An 18,305-nucleotide genomic window follows, 5' to 3' on the forward strand; every position below is an offset into this window, starting at 1 on the left:
TTGTATATACCTGTCAAAATAAATACGATATCACACCACCGCAAACATATAGGAGAGGAAGTCGGACGTGTTCCGTACAAAAAAAGCGCATCAATCATAGACAGTTTAAAAAGTGTAAAATGGATTGTCTTTGTTCGTCTCAGATTATTTGACAAACGGATTGTATAAAATATTTTTACATTTACACAATATTGTAAATGAATTCCTCCATAATTCGTGGTGTAAATCGATATGAATTCTGATAAGAATGAAGGAGAAAAGCTACCCGATGGATGGATGCTGTGTACATCCAAATCTAACCCAGGGAGAAAGTATTATTTCAATAAGAAAACCGGGAAGTCTTCGTGGACAGTACCTGTGGTAATTATCTTAATTTATTTACAACAGATTTGTTATTATTCCTATAAGTTTAGTTCTAACTATTCCTTGTTATCTCAAGGTAGTATATTAACTATTGTTTTGAAGTTTTACGGTACTGAACTGTGTGAAAAACAATCAATAATTTGTACATATTTTTTCAAGGCTGAGGATAAATCATGTAAAAAAGAGCAGTGGAAACTACGATGCAAGAAATACAAGAAGTATTTCCAGGAAAAAAGAAAGGCGGAAGTGGCAGAGGTGAAGGGTTTGAAGAGAAAGAGTGATGGCAATCAGAACAGTCCCACTAAGAAGAGGCAAAAGCAGGGTAAAGCTTTATTTTCTCCATTTACATATACACACAAAAATTGTCGCTCGTAATCCTCTATAATGGGATAATCAAGTAGATATGTTGTAGGAAGACAACTTGTTATTGTGCTAGGTATTTATTTAATCTATTTATTTAGTCATAATGGATGGATACACTCCCACGCATAGTGTATTCTGGGGAGTTAAAAAGCCACATCAAAGCAGTTCATCTAAAAAAGCAATATTGCTATTTGACATTTATTTGCATTGCACACTTTTATATGTGCACATATCAAATAGCAATATTTCTATTTTAGATGAATTACTTTAATGTGGCCTTTTTAACCATCCTTTTCTGTGTGGGGCTGAATCTAATAGGAATACCTTTGATGGTTTATAATTAAATTTAAAAATATTTTTTTAATCAGATTTTCTTCTATTTTTTTTATTTGTTTTATTGTTCTATTAATAACATAATTAATAATAACAAACAGTAACTATTTGCAACAAGTTTACTTATTAACTTGATTTGTTTTTAGAAACCACTCCAGAAAACCATAAACATGAGCTGCAAAAGAAACCAAGCCCACAGAAGCCATCAACAGAGAGTCCAGGGAGGAAACCTGAAGAAACCAACAGGAATAATACCACAGTGACACCAACCTTAAAAAAAAACGTAGCCAACACACGCCTCTCACAACTAAGGGATCAATTGAACTCTGAAGTTCAAGTTCCAAGACAAAATGACACAGAAATATCACCATCAAAAAACAAATTGAAAATCAGCCCTAAAACACCACAAAAAGATGTCAAACTGCAAAAGTTAGATATCAAAAGCCCGAATTTAAATGAATCAAAAACATCGACAGCTCAGTCCCCAAGCAGTGATAGCATCCACTCTATACCTTCGCCATCACAGTTCTTCGCTGCAAATAAAATAATTTCATCTATGAAAGCTCAATTACCTGAAAAGTTTTGCAATAAGTCAAAACCGAAGGACACATTTGCAGACATAGAGGAGGGAATTTGTAATCAGATAACGGAGTATCCGTTTATGAAACATCCGGCGACCCCACCGCAGTTTTCGGAAGCTAGTAAATTAGTGTCTGCTATCAAATCAAAGTTGACTTACAAAGTAGCAAGTAAGGATGTAAATACTATAAGGACTTTCTCATCCGCTAAGGAACGGATGGAAACATTAAGGTCTAGGTTAAGTAGTGAGGCGGAAGAAATCTGCTCTGTTATAACTGATAAGGAGGTGTTGAGTAGAATAGAACTGCCACCACAAGAAGCCATGGAGGTAGAGGACAGCAAAGAGGTATGTTGGTTTTGGATCTATTCTATCTTCATTGCTAATCAGCTAGCGGATGCCTAATTTTATTTTATCAATAGCTTTTCTTGTGGCTAAACTCGCGTTCAATTCAGGGTAACATACAAATAGTCTCATATAAAATTTCATCCCCTCTTTGAAACGGTTTTGGGCAGATTTCCAAGAATAATTATGCACGATTTTTTGTTAGTCACAAATTGTTGAAAATTGGGGAATGCTCCATACAAACTTCCATCTCCCATTTTAGTTAGGGAAGTGGGGGTTAGAAAGAGACAAAAAGTAAATCATGAAAAACAGACAGACACACACAATATACTCTTTTACATTTATGGATTTTCTGCCAAATCTCATCCTTTCTCATTGAAACGGAAATCTTTTGCTACCTATATAAAAAGGTAGGAAAAATAGGAAATGGTGTTAAAATACTGATATGTTTCAGAAAATTTATAAAGTGGTGTTTACCTGAAGGGCACAGCTAGATGTTATAGACCGGTGAGCATGAGACAAAGAAAACTCCCTTTGAATCCGTACAATGTATATTCTTATAACATTTAATTACCAAGTACAACCATAGGTAGGTGAACACCCTATGGAGGGAGACAGGTCGCGCTTTGGTCCGTCAGGTTAATTGTCACTCCGTAACTACCATGGGATATCACTATATTTAAAACACTGTCCGTCCACCTGTAGGCACCTCACTTACTCGAGGACCTCCGACTATCAGGCCTACCTGAGGCGTTCCGGAATACCGTACAGGTGATGAGTGGAGGCCGGCTCAGGCCAGGGCGTGCTGGACGATGGCGGCGCAGCGGGCCAACTGTTACGCAGCTGGCGGGCTGCACGTCCACCGGTCAACCTCGCAGACCTTCACCGGGCCTTATCCGGTGTGTTGACAAAAGGAGAGGCGCGGCACATCCACATGCGCGCCGCACAAAGGAAAGCTTCGACGTGCAAACAACCAAGGCAAGCTCCGCCGAAATGAAGCTTGAAATAACTTGCAAACGCAGAAGAAAACAGTAGCAATCTTCATTCACAAAATTTGTTGAAATAGTCTGATCCAATCATAAACTTCTTCTTAGATTAAAACTTGCAAAACGTTCGAAAATTAAAACGTTAAAACTTTAAAGAAAACAACAAAACTTTAAAAACTTTTAAAAACCCCATCTGCAACAAGGAATGGCAATGATTAGCATGTGGTTCAGCTGACAGCGTGGCAAGGCAACTCACGAGTGTAAAACAAAGAAAATAACTTACAGGTTCATCCGGGATAGTTGGGCATCGCTCGGATGAAACCTAAACCCACCCACTGGACCTTTGGCGATGGGATTTCAGTGATGTTGCTGAAAACAAGGACCTCGAGGTTATCACAAAGTTGGTGCAAAAATATGCACGAAGAATTGCGAGGACTCACCATCTCGGTTAAGCTGTTTATTTAAATCGAGACATCGGCTCTTGATGTCGCCGATAAATCGTGGCTTTTAATTTGCCCACATTATTGTTACGGCAGTGGAGTCTCCGGCGCTCTCGCGACGTCCCCACTTTCCATAACCTGTCTCTCAGCTCAGCCAGCTGTCAGTCTGACACAAGAACCACGAACAAAGTTGCCAAACTAGAAAAAATCTACCAAACCATAAATTCGCCGAATCAACGACAACAATCGATCGACTTGTTTGATCCCAAAATTTAAACAATATAATTATAATATATCAAAATAAATGTTGCAGATAATTTTAATATAATAATTTAGAACAAAAGAAAATTATTAAAATGTTCGGGCCCATCGATAACCCTGCAGCGCCATCTGTGATTTCCTGCGGGTAAAATATAAAACAACGATATATCGCCAGAAACCACAAGATGTCGCTACAAGGCTCGTTGGTCCGAAATGCTTCGTTACAATACCCCCCTACCCACGAGAGGTTTCGAACTGGGTGAGAAACACGGCTGCCCTCAGCCATAGAGCCTGGAGCGCACAACCAGTCGAAATTTAAAGAATTATCAAAAAAAAAACCTGCCACAAAAGACAAGACAATTAAACAATTCAAAAGGACGTAACGAAGCACAACTCAAACATATAAACAGCACAATCCTAAGCACAACAATTACCCCGACCTGTTATTCTTCACCATTCATTGATCACCTTTCACTTCTTTCATATAGTAGCACCCAGTATCCATTTCACTGGATGTTACCCACAATCATACCCCTGTTGAGCTGACGACTATCTTAGTGTCACTCGATAGCCCAATTCTAAAGACAAAGACAAAAAACAAAACAACAGTTGCTAGAGGCTTATTTAAGGAGTCACTACCCGCTCCGTCGAAAAACAAAAAAAATAGTCAACCTAATGAGGTTTCCTATTTAAAATAATTTTATAATAAATGGCTTCTATTAGGCCTAAAAAAAAATGTTGACACGAGCAACATGAAAAAACTATATTAAATAGTTGGCTATAATCGCCTAAACAAAAAACATAAAAATATGAAACGCTAAGTTGAGCGTTCATAAAAACGCTGCGTTGCAGACGCTAGTGTGTATGGGCCTTATTAGCGCACCATAAACACACTAAAAAAAAACATTAAACATAAACAACATAAAACATTTAATGGTAAATGTAGTTATTTTAAAATCAAAAGATTTAATTAATATTCTTTAACTACATAAAAAAACGTGTTTGTCATAAACAGGCTGTTACTAGGCCACTTACGACACAAGTAAACACACCAATTTTTTCTAAATGTTATTGAATGCTAACCTTGAAAAGGAAAAATTCTCCAATGAGTGACCGCAAGCATTAAGATTCCCAATTTGCTTCGATTGGATGTCCCTATCGACAAACTCCGTGCATACTACACGCTCAAGACGGTGATGAAGATGATTATACAAAGCCCTAGCACGCATAAGGTGATGACGGTCCCTAGACTTCGCTGCTAAATCAAGTTTTGCCTGCAGCTCCTTCAGCTTTTCGGTGATAATTGGGAATTCGGCCTGTGGCTTCCGCTCATCGTCCAGTATTTCATCCGGAGAGATACCTGTGATCAACTCCCTAAGCTGTTTCTTCATTTTGAGAACAGTATCAGCTGGTGCTTCAGCACGAATACTCACTCCATAAACCAACTCATCACGGAGCAGTGATTGTAAACAAACAGTTTGGATATCCATGGTTGTGTCTTAGTTATAATCTCAAGTTTGAAAAGAGGTTTGAAGTAAACTGAAGTAAATCTATGTTTCAAAATGTACCTGTCTGCCTCCAAAACTTACTCTCTATACAATATGTACAAAACTTTCATAAAATATAAACCAAATAACTGTAATTATCACACAACATCGATACTTTATATCCCTGTATTTAATTTTCACAATAATAAAAGAAACAAGTGTTTTTAATTAAATTTTGTTTGTTGAAGGTTATGTTTACTTTTAATTGTTATTGTCAAGTTGTAATATGTTGTGAATATAATAAAGATTGTAAGCAAGTTGACTACTAAATATTTCTCAATAAAGTTGATATTGACAGACAGTTCTATAAAATTATTTCCAAAAACAAATAAGCAAAATATTTGCCAAGTAACGGCACAACTAACAGTAAGTATGATGATGAAACTAAGTCACAAAATTCCAATTACAAACCAATGTCCTGTTATAAATGTAATTATAAAACTAGAAAGTAATTTATTATTGTATTTAAATAGTGAAATTGTTTGTTTTTTAATTCTATGTTTTCAAAATTCAATTGTTGGGAAATCTCAAAATGCAGTACTATATGGATATTATTTGTCCAAATTGTTACAAAAAAAACTCAATACTGATTAAAATTATTTGCTAGCTAGCATCAAAAAAAAAATGTTCAAAATATGTTTTAACCTGTAGTTTACATAATGGTTAAATAAAATGAAAACACAAATGTAGTTTTAAAAATTGACAATAAGCCCTAGAATTGGGTTAAACTTATTGCAATAAAATAAGTATTTAGGTTAGGTCTCTGTAGGAGGCCTAGAACCTTACTTATACTAAGACAGACACAACTTAACCTAAGATGCAAACAAAACACAAACAATTCACACAAAATCCCATCACTTTTAATAATAAAAAATACACTGTTTTCACTAAATTTAATCTTAAAGTTTATGCCAACACCACTTATATTCTAAAATGGTTGTACAGAGCGACAATTTCACCAAGAAGGGCGCCACTGAAACGGAAATCTTTTGCTACCTATATAAAAAGGTAGGAAAAATAGGAAATGGTGTTAAAATACTGATATGTTTCAGAAAATTTATAAAGTGGTGTTTACCTGAAGGGCACAGCTAGATGTTATAGACCGGTGAGCATGAGACAAAGAAAACTCCCTTTGAATCCGTACAATGTATATTCTTATAACATTTAATTACCAAGTACAACCATAGGTAGGTGAACACCCTATGGAGGGAGACAGGTCGCGCTTTGGTCCGTCAGGTTAATTGTCACTCCGTAACTACCATGGGATATCACTATATTTAAAACACTGTCCGTCCACCTGTAGGCACCTCACTTACTCGAGGACCTCCGACTATCAGGCCTACCTGAGGCGTTCCGGAATACCGTACAGGTGATGAGTGGAGGCCGGCTCAGGCCAGGGCGTGCTGGACGATGGCGGCGCAGCGGGCCAACTGTTACGCAGCTGGCGGGCTGCACGTCCACCGGTCAACCTCGCAGACCTTCACCGGGCCTTATCCGGTGTGTTGACAAAAGGAGAGGCGCGGCACATCCACATGCGCGCCGCACAAAGGAAAGCTTCGACGTGCAAACAACCAAGGCAAGCTCCGCCGAAATGAAGCTTGAAATAACTTGCAAACGCAGAAGAAAACAGTAGCAATCTTCATTCACAAAATTTGTTGAAATAGTCTGATCCAATCATAAACTTCTTCTTAGATTAAAACTTGCAAAACGTTCGAAAATTAAAACGTTAAAACTTTAAAGAAAACAACAAAACTTTAAAAACTTTTAAAAACCCCATCTGCAACAAGGAATGGCAATGATTAGCATGTGGTTCAGCTGACAGCGTGGCAAGGCAACTCACGAGTGTAAAACAAAGAAAATAACTTACAGGTTCATCCGGGATAGTTGGGCATCGCTCGGATGAAACCTAAACCCACCCACTGGACCTTTGGCGATGGGATTTCAGTGATGTTGCTGAAAACAAGGACCTCGAGGTTATCACAAAGTTGGTGCAAAAATATGCACGAAGAATTGCGAGGACTCACCATCTCGGTTAAGCTGTTTATTTAAATCGAGACATCGGCTCTTGATGTCGCCGATAAATCGTGGCTTTTAATTTGCCCACATTATTGTTACGGCAGTGGAGTCTCCGGCGCTCTCGCGACGTCCCCACTTTCCATAACCTGTCTCTCAGCTCAGCCAGCTGTCAGTCTGACACAAGAACCACGAACAAAGTTGCCAAACTAGAAAAAATCTACCAAACCATAAATTCGCCGAATCAACGACAACAATCGATCGACTTGTTTGATCCCAAAATTTAAACAATATAATTATAATATATCAAAATAAATGTTGCAGATAATTTTAATATAATAATTTAGAACAAAAGAAAATTATTAAAATGTTCGGGCCCATCGATAACCCTGCAGCGCCATCTGTGATTTCCTGCGGGTAAAATATAAAACAACGATATATCGCCAGAAACCACAAGATGTCGCTACAAGGCTCGTTGGTCCGAAATGCTTCGTTACATCATCTGAAAGTAATAGGGATGGATGATGTCAATCAAGCTGTTTATCTTAAAATGGAATGTGTCAAGGAAACAATAACCCAGACAAATCAAAATTTTCCAGTCTATGTTCCTCAAAAACCATGTAGATGGCACTGTACATATTTTCCTTCGTTTGACCTTCTACTTTCATGGATAACAGACATATATGCCTCTTTTATCTTTAATAAATAATAAAATAAAATAAAAATAGCCTTTATTCACCGATGTAAAGTTCTACTTTACATAGGTTTATTATATGTAGTACTTATTCTAATCGGGCTGTCCTGAGACATAGGCCTCCTCCATCATGCGCCAATCTGCTCTACTTTGTGTGTATCGTCTCCACCCCTTAGGTAGGTCGTCCTCCCATCTTTTGATTGGCCTCCCTCTTCGCCTTTTGCCGTCTCTGGGGTACCATTCCGTGATGTCTTTTGTCCATTTGTTAGTTTTAGACCTCATCATGTGTCCGGTCCGGTCCACCGCCACTTCAATCTTCTCGCTGTTTTGGTTACGTCTGCGACTTTTGTAATCCCCCTTATTTTCGACATGGTCCACCGTCTCGCAGTCTCAAGCTCAGCATACTCCTTTCCATCCCATTCTGGCAGACCTTTAGCTTGTCTTTTATCTTTATTTTTGGGTAAATGATGACCCTTATTATTACACCCAGGCACAATGACAACTTCCACCCATTATTATTCTGATCATTTATATTGTTTTTGGTGAACTCGCCCTGGAAAGTCCCTCATTTGATTCCTATCCTAAATAAGATCTTGTCGTGTGTTATAATATTAACTGTTTGTTATATTTTCAGGAGAAACAAAATAGTTCAGCCCATCACAACACATCAGTGCAAAGCATCAAGGAAAATGCATGCAGTATGGAAGATGTAGTGTTGGTGGTTGATACCAATATATTTATACATGAACTGGATGTCATTAAAAATGTTCTCAACTCACATATTAAAGGTAAACCACTGTTATTAAAGTCATGTATTTACTGTTGCGCTTCAGCTGGCAAAGTTGCGTTGTGCAACGCTGTGTTGTGCAACGCTGTGTTGTGCAACATTGTGTTGTGCAATGTTACATTGTGCAATGTTGCCAGCTATAGCACAACATGTCGCGCGGCTTGTTGTTTGTTTAGACATAATTGTTAGTTGAGCATCAACTGTTGTCGAGTGGAGACGTGACACGCAACAACACTAGTTTCTCTGGCGACATGTAGTCGACGACAGACGTGTATTAGATGCGTAGACGGACAACGTTGTTAAACAAAAGTTCCGTGCTAACTTTCAACATATTGGGCAAAATGTTGTGCAGCATGTCTCGCGCCAAATTTTGCTAAGTGCAAACTCGGTTTAAAGCACCACACATGCATTTTTAAAATAATTGTTAGGCGATACGCCTCCACCTATCACATTGGTCTAACAGAAAGATTGCTATGGGTACTTAGTTCATCTTGTAATGGATGTAGTTCTGAATACCCCAAATGAGATACAGTCGCGAGATTATGTATGTGAATGTTTGAACTACATCGGGCCATATCACACGCACTCTCCTATGTTTCTATCCTTTTCTTTCACTCAAAACCGTCATTCGTTAGAGAGAGATACAGAGCGACCCTCGTCGATACCGCCGCGTGTTATGCTATCGGATTATGTCAATTCAATTCTTGATTGATGTCTTTTGTGTGCATAACAAATCTGCCAGCATCACAGCGCATTATCTCGCTCTAGCAAATGACTGTTCTGAGTCATAGAAAAGAAATGGAAGTATGGGAAGGTTCGGTTTTGTTGTACCAGATGTGGTTCATGTCTTAAAGGGAGAAAGTAAAGTTTTCAGCTGCTCAATATCTTCAACATAATTAACTACTCCATTGTATAGTTTGAAACCCAGGGAAGAACATAGGATGGTTTTTATCCTGAAATTTTCCCTTAAGAGAACAAAAGGGTGTGAAAAACGTTTAGTCTAAGTCTAAAACTTAAGCATTAGAATATTCTTTAATCTACTTAACAGCCTCCATGGTCTAGTGGTTAGAGCGTTAGACTGCCGATCTGGAGGTCAGGGTTCGATTCCCGATGGCGACAATGCCGCAATCACTTTGTTACTGTCCTATGTTTGGCTAGGATTTCACAGGCTATATCACCTGATTGTCCCAAAATGTAACATGACTCTGTTTCGGAAGCCACGTTTAGCGGTGGGCTCAACCGCAGCAATCTGCACTGCAGCTGTTGATTGGGTGGAGTCCAGCTTTGAGACGTATATAAGCTATTTAGGTTACCTTATGTTTACCTACTTGTAGGCTATGCCGAGCAGCCCACCCTGCTAGTCCCGTGGCGCGTGATCAACGAGCTGGACAGACTGAAGGACAACAACAATGGAAACGGAGCCATCTGCAAGCGAGCCCGCGCTGCCATGGACTACCTGTACAAGTCACTGCCAGAGAATAATCGGATAAAGGGTGAGTTCTGTCTCTTTCACTCAAACCACACCACAGGCACCTGGGCGAGCTCCCTCTTAGCCCTCGTCAATGCCTACGGGCAAGTCTAGGGCCAAGAGCAAACCCATCAAAAGTAAAAAAGACCAGTAGCATTATAAATAAATAAATAAAAATCGTTTATTTCGGTCAAAGTCCAAGGGTGTGTGTGTATATACAAACGACTTATAAACTAGAGTTAGTAAGACATTATTTAGGCGATCATAAAAACAAACTTATAAAGTGTGAAGCTCCATCCACCTATCACATAACGTCTTCAGGACACCGTTGGGGCTGGCTCGAGTCCGCGTGAGAAGCGACGCACAACGTTTCAAAACCATCTGTGTGGGCCTCAGCGAACATACCAGAGTCACTGCAATATCGCGGCAACCTCAACAATATCTTGAAAGCGTTATTATACTGGACGGGCAGATCGCTGTATGCCCGACGCGTGTAAACCACCCACAAACTGCACATGTAAAAGGACTGGCAATAGAAAAAACACAAAGAGTAAAAGAGATATCCGACAATTATATTGATGATTGCCAGTAATATTTATTACAATTATCTTTCACAGGTCAATCGCTTCGCGATGCAAACTCGCACATCTATCCGTGTGAATCACCTGACGACGAGATTTTAAACTGTTGTCTTCAACAAGCTGAAAGAGGAAAATCTGTGGTAAGTTACTGTATTAATTTCCTAAAACACTACACATGCTCACACATACGCACACACATACGCACGCGCATACGCACGCTCACACGCACGCACACACGCACACACACACACACGCACGCACGCATGCCTCAAAAACAATGTAGTTGGCGTTGCAGATATTTTCCTTCGTTTAACCTTCTAGTTTCATGGATAACAGATGTCCGTTAGGGTAATACATATTTTATGCATCTTTTATCTAGCTTTTGCCCGCCGCTTCGCTCGCGTTAAATTCGGGGTAACACGGTTCCCCTTTCCTAATGTACCAATTTTTAGCTTCTTGAAATTTTACCCCCTCTTTGAAGGGATTGGGGGCAGATAAAAAAAAAGGATTTTTTTGTTAGTCACAAATAGTCCGCGTACAAATTTTTAGCTTTCTACCTTGAAAATTGCGATTCATACATACTTCTACCCCCAATTTTAGGGAGGTGGGGGGTTAGAAAGAGACAAAAAATAGCCTACCTATGTCACTTTCCATCACTTCAACTTCCACTTAAAAACACGTCAATTCGTTGCTCCGTTTCGCCGTGAAAGTACAACGCCATCTATATTGTTTTTGGTGAACATAACCTGGGGTCCTTTAAGTCACGGGTGAATAGGCATATTCTGGGTAAGCTCGTTCCACCGTCGATCTCTTCTTCTCCTCGTGGAAGAATGAAGTCAAGAGAAAACCCATCTTAATTAAAAAAAATAGCCTGGAAAGTTTTGGGGGCATAGTCATGATCTTATGTTGTGTTCCAGATCCTACTATCAAACGACAAGAACCTGTGCAACAAAGCATCAATAAACGGCGTGAAATGTATCGGCTTGGACGAGCTTAAGCCACTGTTAGAAAGCAAGCCGCAACCCACGCCCGACCCCGACCTGCATGCGAGCGTGAAGCACTATGAGAACACCATGTACCATCTACTCGCTAATATCTTGGAGGTATGAACACATATACATAATAGTAACAAATATAGTAAAATGTGTGGAGCTCGGTGGCGCAGCGGTAAACGCGCTCTGTCTGCGATTGTTCAAGTTAAGCAACTTTCGCAAAGGCCAGTCATAGGATGGGTGACCACAAAAAAAAGAATCATCTCGAGCTCCTCCGTGCTTCAGAGGAAAAATAACATAATATTTGTTTGTGAAGTACTCTGATTTCATAAATGCAAGATCAAAAAAATATGTGAATAAATATTTAGGATTGATATAAACTCAGGGTAATGAGCTGAATGATCCCCCTCAATATTCGTTACAATGTCACTAACACCCCGTACAAGTACGAATGGGTGCTAGTGTCGGAAAATTCATGTTAATCTTTTTTTTAAATTATTTTCCGTTCCATGCTTTTGCGACGGAAAATACCACTTGATATCAACTCAGAATCATAGTCTCAAAGTTTTCGTTACGATGTCACTAAGACCCTAATATACCTTAATAATAATAAATAAATAGAAAGAGTAGTCGATATTGCGCCTCGGTGAGAAAAAAGTCCCCTATTCTCAGTAGTCTTAGTGAATTTCCTTCCAAAAAAGAAGGAAAAAGTGTATTTTAATACGTATTTGGTTTCAGAATGAAATGCGCGCGAAGTACAACAACCTGTGGCAACACGTGCTGTTCAAGGCCCCGCCGTGGTCGTTCTCCGACGTGCTGCAGTGCCTGCTGAAGCACTGGTTCGCGGTCTTCAACGAGGTCTTCCCTAGGATAGAGCATCTCATCACTGATATGAAGCACACGCATGCTTCCATTGTTAATAAGGGTAAGCATAATTGGTCAGTTTCCTTGGTCAAAGAAAAAATATGAAATTGTGATTACTAAGTGATGACCTACGGCAGTGAGACGTGGCCGCTTACTATGGGTCTCGTGAGGAGGCTCGGTGTCGCTCAGCGGGCAGTGGAGAGAGCTATGCTCGGTATTGCCCTGCTCGATCGAATCAGAAATGAGGAGATCCGCAGGAGAACTAAAGTCACCGACATAGCTCGGAGAATTGCAAAGCTGAAGTGGCAGTGGGCAGGACACATAGCGAGGAGAACCGATGGCCGCTGGGGCGGAAAAGTTCTAGAATGGCGACCACGTGACGGAAGACGCTCAGTGGGTAGGCCCGCTACAAGGTGGACCGACGATCTGGTGACCGATCGTCGTGGAGATCCTTGGGGGAGGCCTATGCCCAGCAGTGGGCGTCGTACGGCTGATGATGATGAAATAAATACAGGGGGGTTAAAATTACCACATCAAAGCAATTCATCTAAGAAAGCAATATTGCAATTTGATATTTGTGCATATATATCTCCAATGTACGTCCTTCTAGGCCTTATATCTGCTTTCGTAATCCTATTATCCTTCATACTATTATTTTTATATTATTTATTTTATTATTAGGCACATCAAGAGTACAAACATTACGTTAAATATGTCATTCATCCATTTCAGATCCGAAATCTCTCTCGCAATCAGAAGTGTCGAGCTTCAAGGAGCTATGTCTGGAGATAGCGAAGAAATGCCAGATCATCCCGGAGTACATGGAGCTGGCCAAGGCGACGGTGGAGCGGCTGCAGACCAGGCGCGCCTGCGACGCCAGGGACGGAGGCGAGATGATCGTCATCGATGCCTTCGAGGCGCTCTGGACCGTCTTCTCGAGTTACTGGTGAGTGCATCTTGACTACTTGAGGTTGAAAACATCCTGTCAAAAAAATATTTATTTATTTTTTCCTTAAATAAATAAAAGCTTACATTGTAAGATGAATTAAGTACCGACACCTCACCAAGCTTTCTGTGAGACCAGTGTGATAGGTGATGAGCTGTATCGCCGTCTATAATAGTAGAGCCAACTGTGTTAGTAAAAGTTCACGTAAGATATATGAGTAATTCATTGGTGAAAGTCGAAAGAGCTCTGGTTTGTTTCTTAGGTAGGATATTACATTGAAACATAAATAGCCTATACAGGGTGTTCGTGACATCGTAACGAAAACTTTGAGGGATGATTCAGGCCATGATTCTGAGTTGATATCAAGGGGAATTTTCCGTCGCAAAAGTATGGAACGGAATATAATTTTAAAAAAAAAAAAAACAAAAATTTTCTTGAACATTTCCGACAGGAAATTCCACTTGATATCAACTCAGAATCATGGTCTGAATCATCCCCCTCAGTATTGGTTACGATGTCATTAACACCCTGTATACGTACGCACAGGGTATGGAGCATAATCCACCACGCTGCTCGAATGTGGGTGTTTGGGCTAATTACTCGAGACTTAATGTGTCTTGCGAAGAACGGAATCATCTTACTTTTTTGCCAATCAGGTGTTAAGTAAATGTGATATGTAAAGGTGAAAAACAGGTGATAAGTAATAACATGGAATTGGTTTCAGCGCGAAGTTGTCATCATCGCTGGGCATCCAGCACAGTTTGGAGGACAAGCTGCCGAGCAACGACTCGCTGGCGGACCTCACCAGCAAGTGGCCCATGTTCAGCAGTCAGCTGAGGGAGCTCACTGTAGCTATGAAAGCGTAAGTTATATATTGGTCATGATACTGCCAGGACCGGCTTGTTGGTGGCGCTGTGTCTAAGCTGTCACGCGTCAGAGTTGTTGATCGATTTTTCCACTTCTTCAGAATTTCATAACTTATCTTGAACCTAGTACACGACCCAATTATAAATATTGCAGGCTGTAAAACCTGTCTCTCAGCTGTCACGAACCAACAATGTTGCCAATATAAAAAATCTACCAAACCATAGATTCGCCGAATCAAAGATAACAATCGATCGACTTGTTTGATCCAACTCTAAACCCAAATAAAATTTTAAATAAATGCTGCAGATAAATTAAAATACCTAATATTGAAGAAAAGAAAAATTTTTAAATGTTCGTGTCCATCGATAACCCCGCAGCGCCATCTGTGTCAATCTTGGGGTAACATATAAAAACGACGTTGTATCGTCAGAACCCACAAGATGTCGCTACGAGCCTCGTCTGGTCCGAAATGCTTTGTTACAAGCCACTGACATCCTATAAACAAATAGTCTCACTTTGGCTAAGGAGTTTTTTTTTATTAATTTAAATTTCATACTTTTGCGAAGGAAAATTCCACTTGATATCAACTCAGACTCGCTTGTGACAAGACGCGTCGCGGATAATTTTTTACATAATTTGGTTGTCTATTTGTTATACGAGATCTATATGATTGCAGGTCATTAAACGTGGACATATCGGACCCAGTGAACGAGGAGCACCTCATCCAGCTGGAGACGGTGTTCAAGGAGAGCCTGGTGATGATCAGCTTTGACGTCTCCGGCATCAGCAAGGACAACATCCGCCTATTCTGCATCAATTGCAGGTGAGATAAATTATAACATGTACATAAACATAAACAGCCTATATACGTCAGGCCTCCCCTCAATCAACCGGAAGGGTATGGAGCATACTACACCACGCTGCTCCGCTGTGGGTGGAGGTATTTGGGCTAGTAGCCCGGGACCAACAGCTTAGCGTGCCTTCCGAAGAACGGAATCATCTTAATTTTTCGGACAATCAAGTGATTCAAGCCTGCAATGTCCTTACCAAACAAAGGACAGTCTTACAAAGTGATTTCGACAATGTCCCCATCGGGAATCGAACCCGAACCTCCAGATCGTGAGCCTAACGCTCTTACCACTAGACCACGGAGGCTGTTAACAAATTATTAATATAATATATAAAAGCGAAAGGTCACTCACTCACTCAGTGACTGACTCACTCGTCACGAAATCTCAGATTCTCAGAGTCTCAAATTTTGCAAGGGGGTTTCTTTTAAGACGTAAAATGACTATTTAATGTGTAACTATGTTACCTGCTGAATAAAGATATTTTTGAATGTGAATTGAATTTGGTGTGAAATTGAATTTGAATATGGCGCGGCGGCCCCGTGACCTCAGTGTAGACGCCGCGAACACAAGCTTAAGTAATATTTTTCTTTCAATTTCAGGAACATGCTTCAAGAAGCCCAGTCAAAGTTTGCGGAACTGACAATCCTGTTAGAGGTGTGTAGGAATAATATTGCTAACCAATGAATTGTTGCTACGGATCACAACTCTTCGAAAACACGCGAAAATTGTGTATAAAGACAGTACTTGGCACACTGTATACTCGAATATCCTCTTGCGTCAGATTTCTAGACACAACAGTTACACAATGAAGTTTGGATTCTACAAGGACATAGGTCTTACAACTTTAAATTGGTATTCGTTAGTAGTTTTTCAATGTAGTAATAAATTACTATGATGTTTCGCGTGTTTTTGAACAGTTTTAAAACCTACAGTCTATAAAAATTGGTTATAATTTCAAATGTAATGTTTGATAAACGAGAGAGGTTAAGTGAATAGTGTTCTGTTTAGGCAGCGATGTGTGATATGGCTATTGGCTCCAATTCGCTACTTGACAGCTTAATATATATAACATATAAACTCACACCGGGTTAAGCAGAGACTATGGAACTCCATTTGCTTCGATCCTGACACACTTCTCTTGCTTCCTCCACATTCATCAATCGTTTCATACGCGCACGCCGGTTCAGAGTAGATCGTACCAAACCTATTCTAAAGACATCCCCAATTCGGTCAATGTACTTCTTAAAATATTTTATTATCGCGAAAACGCTTTATTTATTAAAAAAAGAACATAATATTTCTTCATTAATTTTAAATTTCGCGCGAAAACGTTTGTTCAGGTGACATTTTGCCCAGTGGCGTCACTTTTTTTTTTTTTGTTTTGTTTTTCCCCGAAGGGTAAGGCAAAGGGAACTATGCCCATACAGCCATGTCTTACGTATTTTTTTTCTTGATGATTAATGAAATGATGAAAGGTGATGATGATGAAACCTAAGCCCCCACCCTCGGAGTAGACTCCTACTCCGAACCTCAAACGAATTGACTCAAAAGTCCGCATAAACTTTTGAGTTATGAAGCGGCTTCCCGGCACGAAGCGAAAATAGGCAGATACACTTTGTTCATTGAATACTCCAATATAATAACACTCGCGTATGTCTTCCGACTAACTTAATGCGATCATTAACCACAAAACACCACTTCGTATTAATTATTTAGATTACTCAATGAAGAAAGCAACTGTCCCGTTCCCGTTTCCCGCCGAAAAGCCCCAGTGACGTCACATTTCAATAAACAAAGAATCTGTCAAACTACGCGTCACTTCGAGTGACTTGAAACCTGACAGATAGTTTTTGTTTAATTTGTCATATGTGACGTCACACGAAGCTCATGGCCGCCCGTGTTACAGATAAAAAACCGTATTCTTATATTGTATAATAATAAAATATTGGATCATCATCAGCCCATTAACGTCCCCACTGCTGGGGCACGGGCCTTCCCTATGGATGGATAGGGAGATCGGGCCTTAAACCATCACGCGGGCCCAGTGCGGATTGATGGTTATTGACGACTGCTAATGCAGCCGGGACCAACGGCTTAACGTGCCTTCCGAAGCACGGAGGAGCTCGAGATGAAAGCTTTTTTTTGTGGTCACCCATCCTATGACCGGCCGGTGAGGAGCTCGGTGGCGCAGCGGTTAACGCGCTCGGTCTGCGATTGTTGAAGTAAAGCAACTTTCGCAAAATATTGGATAATTATCGTTAAATGATAAACTGCCATATCCGACATATTTCATAATTTTATTGTTACAATTGTCAAGTAGCCAATTGTTAAGGTCGTGTAATGATGGCTTAAACTATTTTATAAAGCTACTACTGCTAGTGAGTCCTCGGGGGCTGTGCAATAACCTCAATAAGGCTGCGTTTCCATTGACGCGGAGCTGTGCGGAGATGAGCGGAGATGTGCGGATTTGACCAATCACAGCGTTCGAGAGAGCGAAAAACGAAGACGCTCTGTCACTCTCTCCCTCACGGTGATTGGTCGATTCCTGCACATCTCCGCATGGAAACGCAGCCTAACGTGGCAGAAAAAATGTAGGGTAAATGGTAAAGCTATCCCAAAGCACACCTCGGACACGTCATACAAAACTCGTTATATACACACACTACACATTGAAGTTATCGTACACGCGCATCTGTGTGTGTGACGTCTGACGCCATAATATTGCAGAGTAAAGTAAGACGGCAGGGGGGGGGGGGGGGGGGTTTAAACATAACTCAGCCGCTGGTGGGGAGCGGGGAGTTGCCGTTCTATACGTAGTGTTATTCCTTAATCTATGCCCAAACATGTCAATAAATTAAAAATACACAAGTAGCTTTATAAAATAGGCCCCTTGTCTAGTCGACGTTCTGTACAATGTTGTACCAAGTTAAAAAAAAGATTTGTAAAAAATGTATCATTCAATTTTATGATGAAGTTCCTTTCATAGTTTAATGCTAATTGTGCGTGTTTTGATTACGATTTCATGTT

General features: G+C 40.1%; 1 protein-coding gene and 1 long non-coding RNA gene across 2 annotated transcripts; one reads left to right on the forward strand and one right to left on the reverse strand.

Annotated features, from left to right (window-relative positions):
- Positions 1-134: 134 nt before the first annotated feature.
- LOC126368379 (transcriptional protein SWT1) lies at positions 135-18,027 on the forward strand. The gene is made up of 12 exons (XM_050012332.1): positions 135-360; positions 523-685; positions 1,206-1,984; positions 8,557-8,710; positions 10,044-10,202; positions 10,795-10,898; positions 11,676-11,861; positions 12,489-12,675; positions 13,347-13,560; positions 14,285-14,422; positions 15,104-15,250; positions 15,878-18,027. The coding sequence occupies exons 1-12, from the start codon at positions 232-234 to the stop codon at positions 15,960-15,962; spliced, it is 2,445 nt and encodes an 814-aa protein (XP_049868289.1). The 5' UTR covers positions 135-231; the 3' UTR covers positions 15,963-18,027.
- LOC126368529 (uncharacterized) lies at positions 6,054-7,723 on the reverse strand. The gene is made up of 2 exons (XR_007566594.1): positions 7,240-7,723; positions 6,054-7,168 (listed from the first exon to the last, which is right to left on the reverse strand). It is a non-coding gene; the product is annotated as an uncharacterized LOC126368529 (long non-coding RNA).
- Positions 18,028-18,305: the final 278 nt, after the last annotated feature.

Source organism: Pectinophora gossypiella, chromosome 7, assembly GCF_024362695.1.
Source record: "Pectinophora gossypiella chromosome 7, ilPecGoss1.1, whole genome shotgun sequence".
In the NCBI taxonomy this organism is placed as follows: domain Eukaryota; kingdom Metazoa; phylum Arthropoda; class Insecta; order Lepidoptera; family Gelechiidae; genus Pectinophora; species Pectinophora gossypiella.

Coding starts and splice junctions, on each gene's coding strand:
- LOC126368379 (XM_050012332.1), top strand. CDS start 232: ATGAATTCTGATAAGAATGAAGGAGAAAAGCTACCCGATGGATGGATG. Junction 12,676..13,346: donor TGCTTCCATTGTTAATAAGG/GTAAGCATAATT, acceptor CATCCATTTCAG/ATCCGAAATCTCTCTCGCAA. Junction 15,251..15,877: donor CTATTCTGCATCAATTGCAG/GTGAGATAAATT, acceptor TTTCAATTTCAG/GAACATGCTTCAAGAAGCCC.